The 18,067-nt window shown below is 53.5% G+C and overlaps 1 protein-coding gene across 2 annotated transcripts; it reads right to left on the bottom strand.

Annotated features, from left to right (window-relative positions):
* Positions 1-5,105: 5,105 nt before the first annotated feature.
* Positions 5,106-17,336, bottom strand: LOC110469736 (uncharacterized). 2 transcript variants are annotated; one of them, XM_021528783.3, is made up of 3 exons: positions 16,599-17,336; positions 15,451-16,501; positions 5,106-5,599 (listed from the first exon to the last, which is right to left on the bottom strand). In XM_021528783.3, exons 2-3 carry the CDS (start codon positions 15,926-15,928, stop codon positions 5,424-5,426), a joined length of 654 nt encoding a protein of 217 aa, XP_021384458.1. In that variant the 5' UTR covers positions 15,929-16,501; positions 16,599-17,336; the 3' UTR covers positions 5,106-5,423. The 2 variants fall into 2 exon arrangements, with proteins under 2 accessions (XP_021384458.1, XP_031361415.1); XM_031505555.2 differs by lacking the exon at positions 16,599-17,336 and having other exon boundaries at positions 15,451-16,589.
* Between the last annotated feature and the right edge of the window lie 731 nt (positions 17,337-18,067).

The following is an 18,067-nucleotide window of genomic DNA, read 5'->3' as shown; positions in this document are numbered from 1 at the left end:
TTAAATCAGCCCACTGTAGCATTCTTATGTCCTGAGTTTCCTGCTGGCTTCCAGCTTTTCCTTTCCACTGCCCCAGGTTCAGAGGTCTCCAAAGAACATCTTAAAGGTTTTGTGCAAAGAGAACAAGAAACAAGAACTGTGCCTGTCTTCTGCTGAACCTCTACAACATCCTGGAGAAGCCACACTGGACAGGAGATGCTGTGCCCAGGGAAGCTCAGACACCAAGTGGGGTCTGCTGGTAACCTCCAGCTCCCTCTCCACCTTTGGGAAGCCCCTCCTGAGATTCTTGGTGTCTGCAGCTGAGTGACTGTGAGGCTGCTGGATGGGGGTGCAAAGTCAGAGCGTGAACCAGGAACGAGCTGAGCCTTTGGGAAATGCCTCCCCAGGCTGTTTGTTCCCTGTCAGGGGCTGGCAGCAGGCCAGGCCTTTGCTTTGGAGAATAATCCGCTGGCTTTAGGGCTTCCCAGCACTCCTTGGGAGTGAAAAACAAGTGTGACTGCTCAGGGCCTCGTGGGTGTGTGGGCATGGGTGGGTGACAAGGACAGGCTCAGGACTTCATTCCCTGCCTGTTCCAGCCCAGCTGGAGGGCTGGGAGGGAGTGGTGGCACAGCTGTCCCCTTCCTCCTCACTGGGTGCTGGGCACCCCCTGGCCCATCAGCATCCCTGGTAACGCCTCCTTCTTCCCACTTCCATCACCCATTGCTGGGCAAGAATCCCCCTCACCTCCCACATAGGACTTGGATCTGGGGATGTCCTGCTCAGTGCCACCCCAGGGGTGACAACAAAACACGTGTGTGCCCAGGAAATCAGTGTGCTCCTGCCACCAGCTCTGCCTCGGTCCCCAGCGGGGAGCAGCAGAAAAATCTGAATTGCTCTGCTGAGAAATTAATCTTCTTTCCCTGTCTTAACTCAGCTTGACCTAGAAGAACCACTGCCCCCCCTCGGGTGTTTTTTTTTTCCTCTGTGGGGTGTTTAAAGGGAAAATTACAGCAAATGTATTCCAAAGAAGCTGTGGGAGACAGGGGCCAGACCTCCAGCAGGACAAAGTGGTTTTAGACAGGATTTGCCAGGCTGCCCTCTCCTGAGACCCTCTGATCTGGGGTGGGTGGGCAGACAAAATTTAATCTGCCCAAGCATGGGTAGTAGAACAGAAACAGTAAAAGGTCAAGAGCTGTGTTGGGTTCCTGCTGGCAGGGTGCAAAGTCAGGGGGACTTTTGGATGGAGAGAAATAAAAGCAGAGTTGCTGGAGACAGAAATGGCAATGGGAACAAAGCAGCTGCAGTGCTCGTGCCCTCCCTTGGTGGCTGTGGTCCTGGGGTGGTGACAGGGACTGCGGCTGGGTGGAAGGACAGCACTGACCACCAGGACAGCAAAGGAGGTGAAATATCTCTCTCCCAGAACCTGCTCCTGCCCCACACCAAACCTTCCACTGCCCCGCGCTGCATCCCTTTCCCTCTGTCCCTTCATGCCCAGGGATGAAGCCTGGATGGCTCAAATGCCACCCTTGGCTTTGTGGGTGAGGGAAGCCAGACACCCCAACAGCAAAATGATCCTGACAAAATGCTGAAGCTCACATCCTGGGGGTTACATCCAAGGAAAGGCTTCATCTACCTTTAAAGCTCATCAGCTGCCCTGTGAAGGACTCTGCTCCTGGGCTGAAGGGCCAGGGTTAGGGTTAACCCTGCTCCCTCCCTGCCTCAGCTTCCCTTTTGTAACGTTGGGGGAGATAGAAATGAAAAAAAAAACCTCAGTCTCCTCTTATGCCTGAGGACTTCCTTGTGGCTGTGCTGTGGGGTTGGTTCCTGTTCCACAAGTCTTGGAGGAGAGCAGGGAGGCCAGGCAGTTGTTCTGGTCCTCATCCATGTGTCTCTGTATGTCTGTCTGCCTGTCCCTCCTTGTCAGAGTGCAGCACCTGTGGCTGTCCCACCCCTTCTGAAAAGGAGTCTTGAGTCCAGAACCACCCCCAGCTGGGGTCTGTGCACTGGGAGAGAAGCAATGCTGGAAGCCAAAGGGGTTTGAGGTAGTTTTTGGGCAGCAGCCCTTGTTTTGGAGGCTCAGCCCTGTGCCTCGGGCAGGAGGTGCAGGCAGTGTGAGCAGCAGGGATTATGGCTGCTATAAAAAGCACCAGCATCTCTCCTCTCTGCTCCCTAAGGCGCTTAGGGAGGAAGGAGGGAATTAAAGAGCAACCTCTGGCACTGAAGAGTGCAGGGATGGGAGCAGTCAGAATAGCCTGGCACACTCATGAGACCCCTTCCTCCTCAGCATCCACAAAAATCCTCCCTGGGGCAAAGAAGCCCCTCCATGCTCTTCCTGGGTCCCTGCTGTTGGGTCACCAGAAACTTGTCTCCTGCTCAGTGGTTGTGGGGGGCAAGGAGAGGGCTGAGGAGGACAGCTGAGCCTGGAGGGGGGGTCCCGGTGGGAGAGAAGAGCACATGAGGATGCTGTACCATTTGCATGCCCCAAACAAAAATGTGGAGCACTCCCCCATCCTCACAGCCTCACTCGTCTGCCTGATTCTCTCCTGCTACTCTGCTTCAAAGGTCCTCTGAGGGTACTGGTGATGTTCTCCAAAATGCAGTCAGCTGCATGGGTGCATGGCTGGACAGAAAAACACTGAGGCCTTGGAGGGACAGAGGTTGTGGCAGCCAAAAGACACGCTCTGCCCCCCTTCCAGTGCTGGAGGCAAAATGACTCCAGGGTCTTGGGACTCTGTGCCAGGCTCACAGTCAGCCTCAGAGCTCAGCACTAGTGTGGGCTCTGGTGACATGTTTGGGGACAAAGCAGGGGGAAGGCAGGTGCCAGCTGATGGCAATGGTGCAGGGATGGGGGGATGTGAAGGAAGGTGGTGTGGGAACAGCTGTCCTCTGTGGTTCCAGCGGGGTCGGCTCCAAAAGCAGCCGCGGGGTCCTGCCGGGCTCTGCTGCCAGCCCTGGTTCCTGGCACTGCCCGGCTGTGCTCGGTGTTCCCCCTCAGCGTGGACACTGCGGAACATCCTCAGCGCTTGGGCAGTCCTGGAGGTGGAGCAGCAGCAGGATCCCGCCGGCAGCCGGCAGCTGCGGGATTTCAGAGGGCCCCACGGAGCGGCCACAGGAGGGAGCCGGGCTCCTTCGCTCCGCTCCGCCGCGGAGCACCGCGGCCCCGGCGCGCAGCCCTGCCTGCGAGCCGCTGCTTGGTGCAGGAGCATCCCCCGGGCCAGACCGGGGCACTGGGACCCCAGACCTCTCAGCAAGGGAGCGAGAGCCCGGCTGGAGTGGAGGGGGTCGCCTCCATGCCCAGGAAGGCTCCACCTCATTCCCAGCAGCGGATGGGTGATGGGGCTGCGGTGCAGATGAGCCGCTGGGCTGTGGCTGCAGCCGTGCGGGGACCAGCTGTGCCCAGGGAGTGGCACGTCCCTATGGCAGGGACCAGTCTGAGACCACACTGAGACCAGTGTGTCACTGTCCCTCGCAGCCGGTGGCCAGAGGCACCCGGGTGACCCCGATGTCCAGCCTGCTGATGCTGAGGGAGCAGGGGAGCAAGCAAACCAGCCCCTCCCTGTACAACCTGCTGCCCCCAGGAATCTGGACCTTCCCAGTTTCCCCAGCCCGCTGCCAGCTCTGGTGCTGCAACCTTATTCCCAGGGGCTGACAGTCACTGGTGGGATCATGCCCCAGCATCCCCCTCCTGCTGTCCAGCTCTCCATCCTTGTCCAGCTCCCCCCACAGCCCCAGCAGCACAGGGGAAGCCTGGCAAGTGCCAGAGCAGCCACGCTACACACCCAGGATTGAAAAAAACCAGAGAAAAATGACGGTGGCATAACACTGTCTGATTGGAAATGGTTAATTACGGGGGGAGGTCTGAGGTACTGTCCTCCGCCTTTGCTTGCTGAAAAGCCGACAAAGCCCCAGCGTGGGGCTGCTGGTAATGGCTCTCATTAAAGCCGTTGGAGCAGGAGTTTGAAACCACATCCATTTTCCTTAACTGCTCTCAGAAGGGGAAAATGCTGTTCTGGCCCCTGCTATTTGTGGTGTGCTGGGTACTGCAGGCTGGGAAAAGGCAGGATTTGTCTCCCTGAATGCAGAGGCAGAATTCTGGACCATGGCCTTTTCTTGGGACTGGCTCTGTGGTACATCAGTAAAACCTTTCTTAAGTTCAGGGAAGATGAGGACAGTAAAGGGATCTTCATAAGGGAGAGGCACAAGGAATGAGCTTGGCCCCAGTGTCTCCACTCTGCTACACAGAGAAATTATGGATCCTGGTTTTAAAACAGCAATGAAGCTATCAGGATGCTCCTTTCCCGACATGGTTTGGGAACTTCCCCTGAGCCCCTTAAACAGAGAGGAGCAGGGATCTGCCTGGAGTTACAAATGGGAAAGGATGTCTTTGGGCACAGAGAAGGGCAGTTTTGGTTGGTGGTGCTCTGGCCGGGAAGAGGAAGGCATCCAGGGAGAAGAGGGAGGTGTCCTTGCTCCATCAGTGCATGAGGGACTGACCCCAGTACAGAGGCAGCACCCCTTGGGGTGGCAGGAAGTTTGGGGGTGATGTAGGAGGTGGACATGCTGGGATGAATCTGAAGGATGCAGACATACAAGGGCTATTTTCCCTCATGAAGAGTTTGGATTTCATGCAGATGAGTCCCTGTCCTCTTCAGCAACATTCCTCAGAAAAAGGGGTTGTACCTGGACCCAACAGGGCTGCTCCCTGTCAGGGTGTGCTGGGCTCAAGCAGAGATGTGGTGGAGGGAATGTGATGGCCCTGGCTTGGCTACAGGCCTGGAGAATAAGGCTCCCTGGGAAGTTTGGGCTGTCACCCTGCTGTCCCAGAGCCACAGAACACACCTGCTGAAAAGGGCTGTGAGCTGGAGCTGCAAAACTAAAAACAGGAGCGACGGCCCAGGCAGATCACCAGTGTACTGGGGGATTTGGCCCCTACTGACCTTTCTGTGCCTTTCTGCAGCTCCCAGCTCCCTGATGTGTCCTGGGCCTGTCCCCGGAAATGCAGACACCCACATTTCTCTGCAGCCTCCTTGTCCTCTTTGCCCTTTTCCCCACCCATTCCCACACCACTGGACAGCCACATACCAAAGGACCGCCCGGCCTCTCTCCAGCTCATTTCTCTTGCAAGCTTTGTCTGGTGGGTGCATTTTGCATTTGCTTTTTCTTTTTTGCTATTCACAGGGAACAAAGAGGGGGTCACAAACCCAAGGGCAGACGTCAGGACAGGGCTGACAAGCCTGGGAGAAGGGGTGATGCCACCCACGCCCGCAAGGTCCTTAGAGGCTGGTAAAACCAGGGGGAGAAGGGCTTTGCTTCACGGTGCCGGCTTTGCCCATCCCTTCCTCTCCCTGCCCGGTCCTGCTGCACTGTTTCACTGCTCCATCCTTCTGCTCCATCCTTCTGCTCCATCCTGCTGCTCCATCCCGCCTGGCCCGGGCGTGCGTGGGTCACGTCTGCTGTGGCAGGTGACAAGTCTCGTTGATGGCAATGACCACGTCCTGGGGCTGGCGCTCGCGGCGCCGCGGCGCCTCGGGCATCTCGCTCATCTCGTTGACGCTGTTGCTGATGCAGTTGACGTCGCTCTTGTTGCTGTTGTCATCTGGGTTGGGGCCAAAGATCCAGTCTGGAGGAAGGAAAAGCACAAAACAAGACCCTGGTTACCCCCAGCTCTTTGCCCAGAGCTCGAGGTGTTGGAATTGCTTGAGAATTTCTGCCTCCTGCTACACCCTACCTCTAGCTCTGGGTGTTTCCCCCTCCAGGAGTGTCCCTTGCCCACCCCTGCCCCTTCAGCTCCCTCCACTCCCCTGCTGCTGGGATCTCTGCTCTTCCCAGCTCTGGGCTGGTTTTCAGGCTGCTGGTTTCTGGAAGCCCTCCCGGCTTAGGCAGATGAACCCATCCTGTTAATCCCAAAAATGAGAGTGAAGTGCCTTCAAAGTGAAGTGTGCATCTGGGGTCTCTAGCAATGCATTTCCTAAAGTGGGATTTTGCTGTCAGACAGAGTAAACGATTAAATAACTATGTGTCATCCAAATGGAGCTGGAGATGTGGCTGGGATGTGGCTCTTCTGCCTTGAAAGTGTATTACATTCATGCCAGGGCCTCAAACCCTCCATGGCAGTTTTGGGGCTGTGCTTCTTGCTGGTCACCAGAGCACAGGACCTGGCTCTGAGCTGATCCAGCCACTGCCACAACCCTGGGGGTGACTGATCCCCCTCCAAAATACAATGCCACTGCTGGATGACAGTGTGACTGAAACATCCCCTGGAGCACGAGGGATTGCAGCTGAGTGAAAGCAGGCAGTGCTGCTTCCCAAACAGCTATCTTTTAAAAAATTTGGCTGTTTGGGCAGTGAGAGGCCACTGAGATAGGAAGGCACCAGCAGTGAGGATATCTAAGCTGGAGAAACCCAGGTGAGGGGAGAGTAGCCTAAGGAATTGTGGCTGTGGGCAGTGGAGCACCAGCACCCTTCTGCTTTAGTTCTGCTACCAGAATAAAGCAGAGGTGGCTACCAGGAGGCAGACAAAAGGAACAGCCTGGTTTTGTTACTCCTGAGGAGCTCTGCTTATTTGCCACTGGATCTCACAGAATCCAATTTATCTCCTTTGTGCTGTGGGGTATTTTCTGTCTCCACAGGACATTCCAATTGTGGCTCTTCAGTAGAGGACACAGGTTTCCTGATGGAGCAGGGACACAGAAATGCCATCCCAGTGAGATGATGTCATTCTCATGTGGAAAAAAGTTTTGCAGCCAAACTAGGACTGAATAATGGCAAATGCCAGGGTGGGATGCCAGGTGTGAAGTGAATGGAAGATGTCATTTCTTGGCTCACCTGTGGTGGCCAGACATTTCTCCAGGTGTGAGCAGAGACACAGGAATGACCTGCGGGCCTCTTTGTGCTCAGTGTGTGCACTATAAGTCAAATTTGGGGCATTTTTTGAGAGACCCAAAGTTCTCAGCTTCTCTCTCTCTTTTTTTCTTTTTTTTTTTTTTTTTTTCTTCTTTTAGGAAAAGCCAAACGTTTTGTTGGTTTTGCAATGCAATAATTGAATTTTTTCTCCAGCCTAAAGCCATTTGGCCACAGCATCCCCAAGAGAGCAGAACAGGACATTCAGAGGACATTCAGGAAGATGCACCAGGGTAGGTGACCACTCTGCCAGGGGAACTGGACAGGGAGTGGAGGGGGTTGTGCCCCACTGCCAGCATGGGCTGGCTGGAGGAGGGGGCTGTCTCCAAGGAGGGTAGAGCTCCCACCACACTGGGCACAGGCAGCATGTCCAGAGAGTGACTGGTTGTCCTTGGTTTTCCTATTTTCTTCACCTTCATCACTGTGCTAGCAGGGTTTGCTGGTTGTCCAACGGGAAAGGCAGGAGAAGAATCACCACAGCTCCCTCAGCCACCTGGCAAGAGGGATTGGGAAACTCAGCAAGGAAGTGTTCCAAAGGTTTTCAGGGAGCCCTGCATCTCCCCTGAGGACATTTAGCTTTCACGTTCATAACTCACCTGAGGCTGGGCTCCCCATCACAATCCTTCCCCGAGGAAAATCAGCCAAGCCCAGAAGGCTCATTTAGGGCTTTTTTTCCTTTACAGCTTTGATTTTGCTTGGCTTTACTGGGTTTAGACTATAGGACAAACACTCCACCACCTTCTTTGTGGTCCATCCCAGGCAGAGTCTCTTGCCCCCAAGACCTTGCAGATCCTGCAGCCTCCACACAGCTGCTTGCCGTGAGGAGAAGCTGAGGCAGTAACAAGATTGCCTCCTACAAATACTATTAAAGTTCTCAGCTTGCTTTCCTTGACGTCAGCCATAAAACTCCAGTGGAGCAGCAGGGAAGAAGGGGAATAATCTGTAAAAAAAGGGGTGATGGGTCCTCAAATATCCCGGGAGCCACTGGATAAGGATCGCTGTGTGCAACAAGAAGCAAAGAGCATTGCATGCCTGTGAGCAGGGGTAAGTGGCATCTGGTGGCCAGATGATGAACTCCTGGTGACATTTGTGGGCACAAGAAGAAGCAAGAGCTGGATGAGGCACTGTGGTAAAGGCAGAGAAATGCAGGCTGTTTTAGGAGAGCACCAAGGGCACCGTCAAAAGCCATTTGAATGGGAAAAGTGTCATGGTGCATCATCACCAAAGGGGATGTGGCTGGCCAGGGTGCCTGGAGAAGGTGGCTCGTGTGAAGCTGCTGCAGTCCAGCTCCTGGGTAAGAGCAGGCTGGATTGTACGTGCTAATCTGAACCACTGCTTCCCTGGGAATTATTTCTGGAGCCTGCTGGATCTAATTACCCAGTAATCTGCAGGAAGATGTAATTAGGCTGTCATTAGAGGGTATTTACTGCAATGCCTTTATGATTTGACTGTGTAAGTAAGGAGTGAAGTAATTACACAATTACATGTTATTTGTGGCCATTTATGGCCTGTAACTTCAGCGTGTTGCCATGTGTGGAAGAGGGGAGCAAGGCCCTGTGGAGCTGACAGAGGATCTCCTGCCAGCAGGACCCTGGAGAAACAACCATAAAAATGTCAGCGCCCTCATGCCCCCTGCCAGGCACTGCCAGCTCCATCCCAGCCAGGCTCCATCCTCCCCAGCTTCTCCCTCTGCCTCCTCTCAGTTTGAGGATGAGGAACCAAGGTCTCCCATGGCATGTCTGGGGAGAGATGAGGGAGAAGAGAGAGGAGACCTGCACATCTTCGGCATCTATGGGATTAAACCTTGCTCTGATGTGGAAGGAACTTTGCTGGGGATGGGAAACACAACCTCACATCATGTGCCAACACAGGCTGGAAACCTTGGATAATGAACCCTGCACAGGGGTGTAATCGGGTAAGGGTGGTGACCAAGGGCGGGGAGCCAAGGGGTGGTGGTGACCGGCCAAAGGGAGCTGCAGCCCTCAGCACCATGTCAGGTATTTCTCTCTCCATCCCTTACAGCTGGCAGGGGGGATGCATGAGCCACAAAAAATAGACCCAGCAGGGAAAACAAAATCTTCTTTTGGATCTAAGTCCATATATGGGTTCACACAATCTCCAGCCAGAAGGTGAGCAAAGTTAGGCCGATGACACCCAATGGATGTGGACAGCTACAGGCAGAGCTGGGATGAGGAGGGATCACACAGCATGCTCCCAGGGCAGTGGCACATCCACATCCAGGACAGTCACACTTTGGAGATAAGAAAAAGCATTGCCTGGCCCTACCCAGCCACTGGAAGGAGCTCGTAACACATGCTGCAAAATCCAGGGCATGCGCACACGGGTGTGTAGGTGAATGTCTTGGATAAAAGAGAAGAACAAAGTGACTTTCTCAGCCAGGCTGGGGAGCAGCATCTAACCCAGAGTCACCTCTTCCTGCTGGTTAGGTGCTGCTGAGGCTCAGTGTGCCTTCTGGGGTCTGCAGGGCCAGTGGAGAGGTGGGAAGTGCAGAGGTGGGTGAGATCGATATGGAGCGATTGATCCAAAGCAGCTGGAGAGAGGAGATAGAGCAGGCTGGGCAAATCAGGAGCTGTGGAATAGCAACTCAAGCTCCCCAGGCAGCAGAGTGATGTGGCACAAAATGCCCCTGCACCTCCCAGGCTCTGTCCTAATCTTCGACAGCACCCCTGGAAGCAGGACCCCTGGGATATGCTGTATTTTTGGGGACAGAGAAACACTGGGGTTGCCCAGATGTCACAGTGTGCCATTCTCGTACAAGCAGCATGAGGGCTGGTCCTTGCTCAGAAACCCCTGACAGGGCAGGCAGCAGGGAGCAGCCTCCTGATGTCTGGGTGCAGAGGGGCACAGGGTTGCTGTATGCCCAGTGTCACCCCAAGGGGGTGGCCCAGTCCCTGCATTTATTGGTGGCAGGTGGGATGCCTATGAGGCACTTCAGCTGCTGAAAAAGAGACTTCACAAGCAGAAGAGCAGAAGGGGGTGGGAGAAAGGGCTGAAATTTAAATGCAGCCTGGTGAGTGAGACATTCACAGTCCCTGTAGAGATGGAAACAGGAAAGGAAGGGGCAACATGTTCGATGAACAATCAAACTCGTGCTCTAGTTTTGCTTTAAATGGAGCTGGGTGTGAAAGCAGCTGCTAAAAAAGCTCTTTTCCCATCAGCAGGAGCAAAAGCACCTCTTTCTTTGAAACAAGTCCTGACCCAGCAATCACACTGTGCTCTGCAGCAAGGCAGGGCCAGCTCTGGCCGGAGCATTCCCGATGGACACGAGTTCAAGGGTATCCCTTGTGTCTTTGACATGGTGCAGCAGTCACAGCTGGATGTCATAGCTGTCTCATTTGCAGGACAGGCTCTACTTATTCATTAGCAAAATCAACAGATAACTCCCAGGTTTGTCCTGATGGAAAATCTGTGTCTGCCCCTGGCAACAGTAATTTGTTAGAAATCCCCCTTTTCCCTTCAATTTCACTTCTTTCTAAATGAATTTGGTGTTGGGGTTTGTTCTTCCTTCCCTGTTTTGCAGAAATTTCTCAGCTTTGCTATTCTGGCTGAGTCAAAATTGTCCTGCACCCCAAAGAGCATGAGCACTCTGCTTTGCTGATGGACAGGTAAGGACACTGTTCCTCTGCAGAGCTGTCACCAGCATGAAGCATCTGGTGGGAAAAAGGGTGACATGGAAAAGGCACTCAATTAATTATGATATTCTCTTAAAAACACCTTCTCTGCATGCACCACAGCAACCCTGGACCAAGCCTTCATTTGATCCCAGTCCTGTCCATCAGGCAGCATTACATCTCCAGAGAATGGGTTTCTGAGAGGTGCTGACTCAGGTGTGGTAGGTGGGAGGCAGGAATGGTCCTGGGGGTGGATATTTGCTATTCATTCCTTCCAGAGGCAGAGTGAAGGTGAGCAGGGAGTGAGGAGCCCTGCTTGGTCTCAGCTCAAGGGACACCAGTGCTTGCAGGGCAGCAGACAAGCACAGCCCTTGCGCCCAGGACCTGACACAGCCCATCCCTGGACCACATGATGGCAGGGATGGAAAGGCTGCTGCAGGATGGTGCATCCCTGAGGCCTTGATCAGTGCCTGGCAGTGTGTGCTGGAAGCCATTCCTCTCCTCCAGCTCTGAACTCCAAAGGTTTGGCCTCAAATGCAGCTGTCCTGGATGGGCCCTTTTTGCAGGGCCAGACCACTGTGGCTCCCTGTCAGGCCAACAGCCCTAGCCTGTGAGGGGGAGTGGTGAATTATCCTACAGCAGCCACTGCTTCCCTAAACAACACCTCAGGAACTCCTGATGCACCCCCATGCACCAGAAGGGAAACAGGCAGGGGATCACTGTGAGAGGTGGGTTGGGACCAAGATAGAAAAGCAGAAGGGAATCTGACGTGGTTTCTTCCCACAACTTTGGGAGGCAAAGGAATTATCCTCAAAACAGAGCTTGAAAAGAAGAGGTGTAAGTCCTTTCTGATGGACCTAAGATGCTGCCTGCGTTCCCTGCCGTGGGCTGAATTATCCTCAGAGCTCTGTGCTTCTGTGTGGAGCAATTAAAAGTGGATCCCGTGTCCCTCCAGGATCACCCAGCAGCTATTTTCAGCAATGCTACATTCATGCCCAGTTTATTTGTTCAAGGAGATCGTTTCCTAAAGAAACCTGAAATGTGGAGGTTGGAGATAAGGCTGAAAAACAAAAATATGGCTGATGGGTCAAAAGGGCAAAGAAAAGAAAGACCCTGCTCCAAGGACGGCGAAGGGTTTTGAGCAGTCCCAAAGCCATCGACCAGCACAGTCCTGCCAGTGCCAATGAACCTGCCCTGCCTTGCTCCAGCTGGGCATCTGCCTTGGGCCCATTCCCGAGGGAAAAGTTTCCCTCAAGGTCTCCTCTGGAGATCAGCAGCCCGGAGGAGACCTCGGCTGAAGCGGGCGCCAGCAGCCAAGGTGTCCCTGCAAGGCGCTGCTCCCACGCACCCATCAGAGCCTTCCCGGCTGCTTCCCGGGCAGGAGCGAGATGCTTTCCCCTTTCCCGGCGACCACACGCGTGCAGTCTCTATGGCAACAGCTTTGTTTCCAGTCAAACTTTTTATTTTTTCCCCCTTTTCCTCCTTTTTTTTTTTTTTTTTAATTTAATTTTAAATATGAGCGATATTCAGCGAGCTGCCGGGGACGGAGGAGGGAGGGAGGGCTGATCCCCAGGATTGCAGTAATTAGGTGCCTCGTACATCGGTGACAGGCTTGTCATTTGCCAAGCCAGCTCCTCTCCGCAGCGCCGGCTCTGGCAGCTCTCCAGCGCTTCAGAGTTAAGCAGCTTTCCAAGCTTTCCGAATGCTTCGACCCAATTTGCCTTCACTGGTGGTGGGCTCTGAGCTGTGCTCACGCAGGAGCCTCCCTCCCACCCTCCTCGGAGAGCTCGTGTCCAACCCCAAGCAGAGACATCTGATGAGTTTTGGGAAAGCCAAACGTGAGACTTGGTCAGCTCAGAGCAAGCAGGAGGGACTGGAGAGAAATTAAGGTGTTTGGGGCTCTCCTTGGCCAAGTCTCTCCAGGAAGAGCTGAAGAGGGGCTCTTTCAGAGACCTTTTATCCAGGTGCTCTGCCTTCCTGCTCTCCAACAATGCATCTTTCCTCCTTCTCCAATGCAGCCTCCCATTTCCCACTCCTCCCCAGCCTGCTGGGCATCACAGCAGTGTTCATGTCCCCTGGGGATGTCTGGGCAAGCTCTAATTGATTTTTTAAGAAGCATCTGCAAGAGAGGTGTCAGTGTCTGAAATACCCATTCAGATTTTGCAGGGAGAAAACCTTGGCAGCATCCCGAGAACCCCTTCACCATCCAAAACTGAGCCCAGCACTTGCTTCTCATTGTTCTGTGGGTGCAGGAGGCTGCCTGATACTTTGACTCCCCAAGCTGTGTCTGACAAGCTGTTATTGAGGAGTCATAATCATCCCTGATGCCTCCAAGTGACTGTTTAAAGGAGCGATTAACTATTCTCACTTTAATCTCCCTGAAACAGGCTCCAGCCCTTTGGCATCTTATTTCCATCTCTCCCTGTATATTTCTGAACATGATTAGTGCAGAAATGCTGATAGCAGAGGCTAGAGCTGCTGCTGAGTATATAAACCCAGGCATTGTGTTAAGGCAGCTAATGGAGCAGATTCTTATTTACTGTGCCTTGGTCTCTCTGTCCAGTCCCTAAAGTAATTTAATGCAAACTCATTCAAATTAAACCCCTTCTCTTTAAAGGCTGTTCCTTGGCAGTGTTAGCAAACATGGTCTCGTCTGCTCTCCTCTGAGGACTGGCTCATTTGAAGTGTATGAACTGTGGGAAGATGGGCCTGGAGTGCTAACTAGGATGAGCTGGAGGCAGCCTTCGACACTGAGGGGTGCTGCTGGAGTTTGGCAAATGTCTTCTCCTCTCTGCCTGGAGGGGGAAGAAGCTCACATCTGGATTTCTGACCCTAACTTGCAGAGATATTACCTCCACTCAGGGCAGGGAGGATGCTTTGCCCTCAGCAAAGAGTGTTAAACTGGGAAAAGGCTTCTTCCCATGAGGCAGCAAGCGGGCAGACCCCAGTGCTGTGCCTGTGCTTGTCCAGCCTGTGGGATGGCCATGGTCCTGTGAAAGGCTTGGAAGCCCCTTTGCAAAGGGCTTTGCAAGAGAAGGGGCACCCTGCTGACCTCATCCCACGCAGAGGCTCAGGTTAAAGTTCACCAGGGAACATTGGTGCCAAGTTAGAAGCAGCACATCCGGGGCCCAGGTAGCCCATGACTGCAGCTGCAGCCCTCCTCCATGCCTGGAGGGATGTGGCATTCCTGTGGATTTTGCCCTGCTTTGCAGTACCCACTCAAGGGGTGGTTTGAGCACCCACATCTGCGCTCTCCTGCATCAGGGGACAGCCATAGGGACAGGGGTGTCTGCTCTGTGGGGGCACTGCGACTGCACTGGCCCCTGCCTTGGGGGAGTTTCTAACCTTGCCTGACCTGGTCCTTGGAGCTTCTTGAGGCAGGAGTGGGTATATTTATAGGTGCTATCCCCACTGCCTACCTTTGTGAGGAAGGCAGCACTAAATCAGGGAGCATAGCCCCAGCAAGCTCTTGATTAAGTGTTAAATTTAACACTTTAAGACATATATCTGTTTCCTTCCATCTGTAGCAAAGAAAAACTCCCCAGCAGCAGCTCCCTGCTGTTTTCTAGCCTCAGCCTCATGTGAGACTCCAAGTACTGCTCCCTGCCAGGAGGTTTGACCTTTCTTGTCCCAAATAACCCTCCATCTAAATCCCTGTGTCTTGGACCTGCTGGCCCTTGCTCAGTCATGACCCTCTGCCCAAAGGACTTGGCTTGCCCTCCCCTCAGCAAGGCAGGGGTGCTGCCCACCCACGGGCACTGGCTGGAGTTTTGGCTGCTGTGTTTCTCCTGTGTCCCAGGAGCAGGGAGATAAAGTGGAATCATGAATGAACACGTGGATTTTGTTCCAGATGAGTGTGATCTCCCTCCCCCTGCAGAGATGGAGCCTGCAGGGCTTCAACCCTGACTGGGGGTCAGGCTCAGAGCAAGGCTGTGCAAAGGGATTTCAGCCTTGCTTCCCTGTGCAGGGCATTGTTCCCAGAGCTTTTTGGGGGGAGGGGGGGGGGGTGTACATCTGCAGGAACCAGGAGCTTAAATCCCTCTGGGGATCTCTTCTGGCTCCCTATCCAAGCTGGGAAACTGTTGCCAGCATGCTGAAGCAAGGTCCTGAGCTCCAAAAGGACACGATGGCTGTCAGGGTGTAAGGGCCAAAAGTACCGGGGATTCAGGTGGGAATTGGGCACATTTGCACTCCCCAGCATGACCAGCCTTACAAATTATAGGGCAAAGAGCAAGGGTATGATTGGAAGCTTGTCATAAGCAGCCAAGCACCTCTGCCTGACCACAGCAGCCAGCAGTGTTTGTGCCCTCAGCCCTGATGGTGAGGGACAGCGTTCATCAGCAATAGGATGAAAAGAAGAGAAAGCCAAATCTCAAATGAATGAACCCTCTTTGGGCTGTCATTGCGTGGATTTGTTGCAGAGGCTGTGATGGCTGTTCTAAGGCAACCAGACTGCTGAGCTGTGTTTCCTAGGAGTTTGTACACTCCCTGGTGTCTAATAAGGGGTTAAGCTCATATGGCAGATTTTATTTCACTATGCACTAGTGGGTTGTTATCCTGTGCTCAGGTATCTGTTGCCATGAAACTTTTCATATTGGAGACCTCTAATCCAAGCTCAGTTGAAACTGGCCAAGGGATTTTACAGTCATTTGGCAACACAGACTCACGCACACACATTTATGCACATGCACACAGGCACAAGATCTGCTCCTTGAGGAAGGGGGCTAAACCCAAGGATTTTCTCTGGGAAGATGGTCAACACAGAACTCAATTTGGAGATCCCAGCACATTAAATAAACTAACACTCTTGCAAATGTGAAAGGGTCAAAGCTTGGTCTAAAACCCACCCAAATCAAAGGAGAGATGCAAGGCAGCACGTCCAGGCTTGGCATCAGGCTTTTTTGGCCACAAGCACACAATGCATGAAGCCCACACTCACCTACAAAGTCGTAAATGAGGTCCTTGATGAGATGCCCGACGATGGCATACGCCACTGCCACCACCACCAGGGCTGCCATGAGGAGGTAGAGGACAGCTTTGGGCAGAGGAATGGCGTCTCGAGGAGGGGGTTTGTACTCCTTGTAGAGCTGGTCATTGTCCGAGTATGAGTACTGGAACAAATGGTCCAGGCCAGCTGTGAAGTTGCTGGAGTTCATGGACTGGCTATTGGACAGGTAGTTGTCCTGTTCGGGGTCCTGGAGGACACTTACCACCGAGCTGGTGGTGGCTTCCACTTGCTGTACCAAGTTCAGAGTCTTGTTAACGCTGGGGAGGATTTGGGAAAGGAAAGTGCTCCAATCTTTGATGGCACTGATGTTACAAATGATCATAATTGCAATGAGGAAAGAGGTCTCCAAGCTCAAGAGACTTAAAAGGGAGAGAAAGAGGTGAGAATTGCCGTGCTTACACCAAACCATGTACTGCAAAGCGGGCAGAGAAGGTCTGGATGGGGTACGTTTCTCATTTGCAAATTCTTACATGATCCGGTAGGGAAGGATCTGTGGTACCTCGGTCTCACTCCTGGGAATGCCCACAGAAAACCCCTATGGCCATGAAGTTCCTCAGGAAAAAGCAGGTGCTGGAATGATTTTGACCGATATCATTTTTGTTCCTCAGTTGCCTGTCCCTTATGCTACTCACCAATGAAAACCAGAGAGACAGGGTCCTGTAGATCTTTTCAGTCATCTGGAAAAGAAAGATAAATCGCCCTTCTCCAGCTTTTTTTTTTTTTTTTTTTTTTCAGAGGCGATGGTCCTTGGAGAGACAGAAATCCCCCCTTGGCACTACCCCAGGTTCGGCCGGGCTCAAGGTGTGCGGTGCCGTCCTGGCTCTCCCGTCAGCGCTGCCCAGAGCGTTCGCAGAGGAGAAAAATGTTCAGACCCCACAAAGTTCAGCTGCTCCGGTGTGCGACGGGGCCGGCGGCGCGCAGCTCCTGGCCATTCCAGCTTGCCTTTCGGCAACTTCTCCTACCAGCATCTCCCGCTCCATTCCTTTCAAAACAGAACCGAGTCAGAGACAACGAGCACGCCGGCAGCACCCAGCACCGCTCCCCAGCCCAGTCCACAAGCGGCCGGTCTCGGGTTTTACCTTAAAGACTTTTCCAAGCGAACAGGTCCTCTCTCCTGCTGCTCCAGCTCGTTTCATCCCGGGCTGGGCTCCCTGCGGAGCTCCGCGCACGCAGCCGCCGATCCGCGGCCGCTGCCCGGTGCCGTGTGCGGGGTGCACGCGTGTGCGTGTGTGTGTGGATTTGTGTGTGGACACTCCTCCCCGTTCTCTTCCCTTCACCTGCCGCCCTGCCGGCTCTTCCCAGCCTGCCCGGCTCCGGCAGCGAGGAGGATTAGCAGCCGGGAGGTTGGCTCCAAAACTCCTGAGCGTGCTGGGAAGCAGGCGATGCGTGCGGGAGCGTCGGCTCAGCCTCCGCCGCTGCTCCCCGCGGAGTTAATCCTTTCCATGACAAAAGATGGGCTTGGATCCGTCTGCTGGATGTTGGGGGAAGGTGGGGAGCAGTGGGTAGCCCAGGTCCAGGCGCCCGCGGGCGCTGAGCGCAGCCTTTGTCTGGGAGCGGTGCCGCCGGCAGGGAGGAATCACATCGCGGGCGCTGCTGGGAGCGGGGAGGACATCATCGATCCCAGCACAGCATCCCGCAGGAGTGATGCTCCCCACAGCCCCGCTCCCCCCCGGCAGCCTCCGCCCAGCAAAGTTGGGGCATTGGAGGGATGACTGGTTAGCAAGCGCGGAGGGCTTGAGGCTGAGCTCCCTCACCGTCCCCCCTTCCTGCTTCTGTGCCAACTGGTTAGAGCCAGCCTGTCCTTGGCCACCTTGATAATGGTCTTAAACTGGTTCATGTTCCCTACAAACACATCTCATCTGCCTTAGTGGTGGGATCTCTGGGATCACGGAGTTGCAGGTTGGTTTAAAGGTAGTGGGACATATTTAAAAAGGAGGAAAAATAAATGTTAGAGGCAAAAATGTCTTTCTATATTTGGAGGTGAAAATAAATCATGGCCCCCTTTTTATCTTTTTTTTTTTTTTTTTTTTTTTTTTTTTTTTTTTTTTTTCTGCCTCCCAGTGTAAGAAACAGCTGTCACAGGGGCAAGAAAATCACCACAATAAGCCTGAAAGCAGCCAAATGGAGCTTCTGAGAAATAATAGCAAAAGATTAACTTTGTGTGTGTGTATCTCTGTCTGTCTGTGTGTGTGTGTGTGCTACCAGCCAGCAGCAATCCTGCCAGCTGCCTGGGGGTTGGAAGAGTATAGAATAAAATGGCAACATCTCCTGTACAATAATATCACCAGGGTTCAGCTTGGTGATGGACAGATTGATTTGACAGCCCAGGAGCAAAGAAAATGTGGAGGAAAAAGCTTCTTCTGCCCTCCCTGGAATGTGCATGGACCTTGTCACAGTCACTTCTGGTGCCCAGGACCATTAAACAGCATCCTAAATTTTTTTCTCACAAGTGACAGAGCTGTGACTGGTTAGAGAAGAATATCTGTGCAATTGCATGGATACATATCCTGCAATGGGATAGGTCCTGATGTCCCCTGCTGCAGCATCT

This window comes from Lonchura striata, chromosome 9 (genome assembly GCF_046129695.1).
Source record: "Lonchura striata isolate bLonStr1 chromosome 9, bLonStr1.mat, whole genome shotgun sequence".
NCBI lineage: Eukaryota > Metazoa > Chordata > Aves > Passeriformes > Estrildidae > Lonchura > Lonchura striata.
This window is presented reverse-complemented; position numbering and strand designations above follow the sequence as displayed.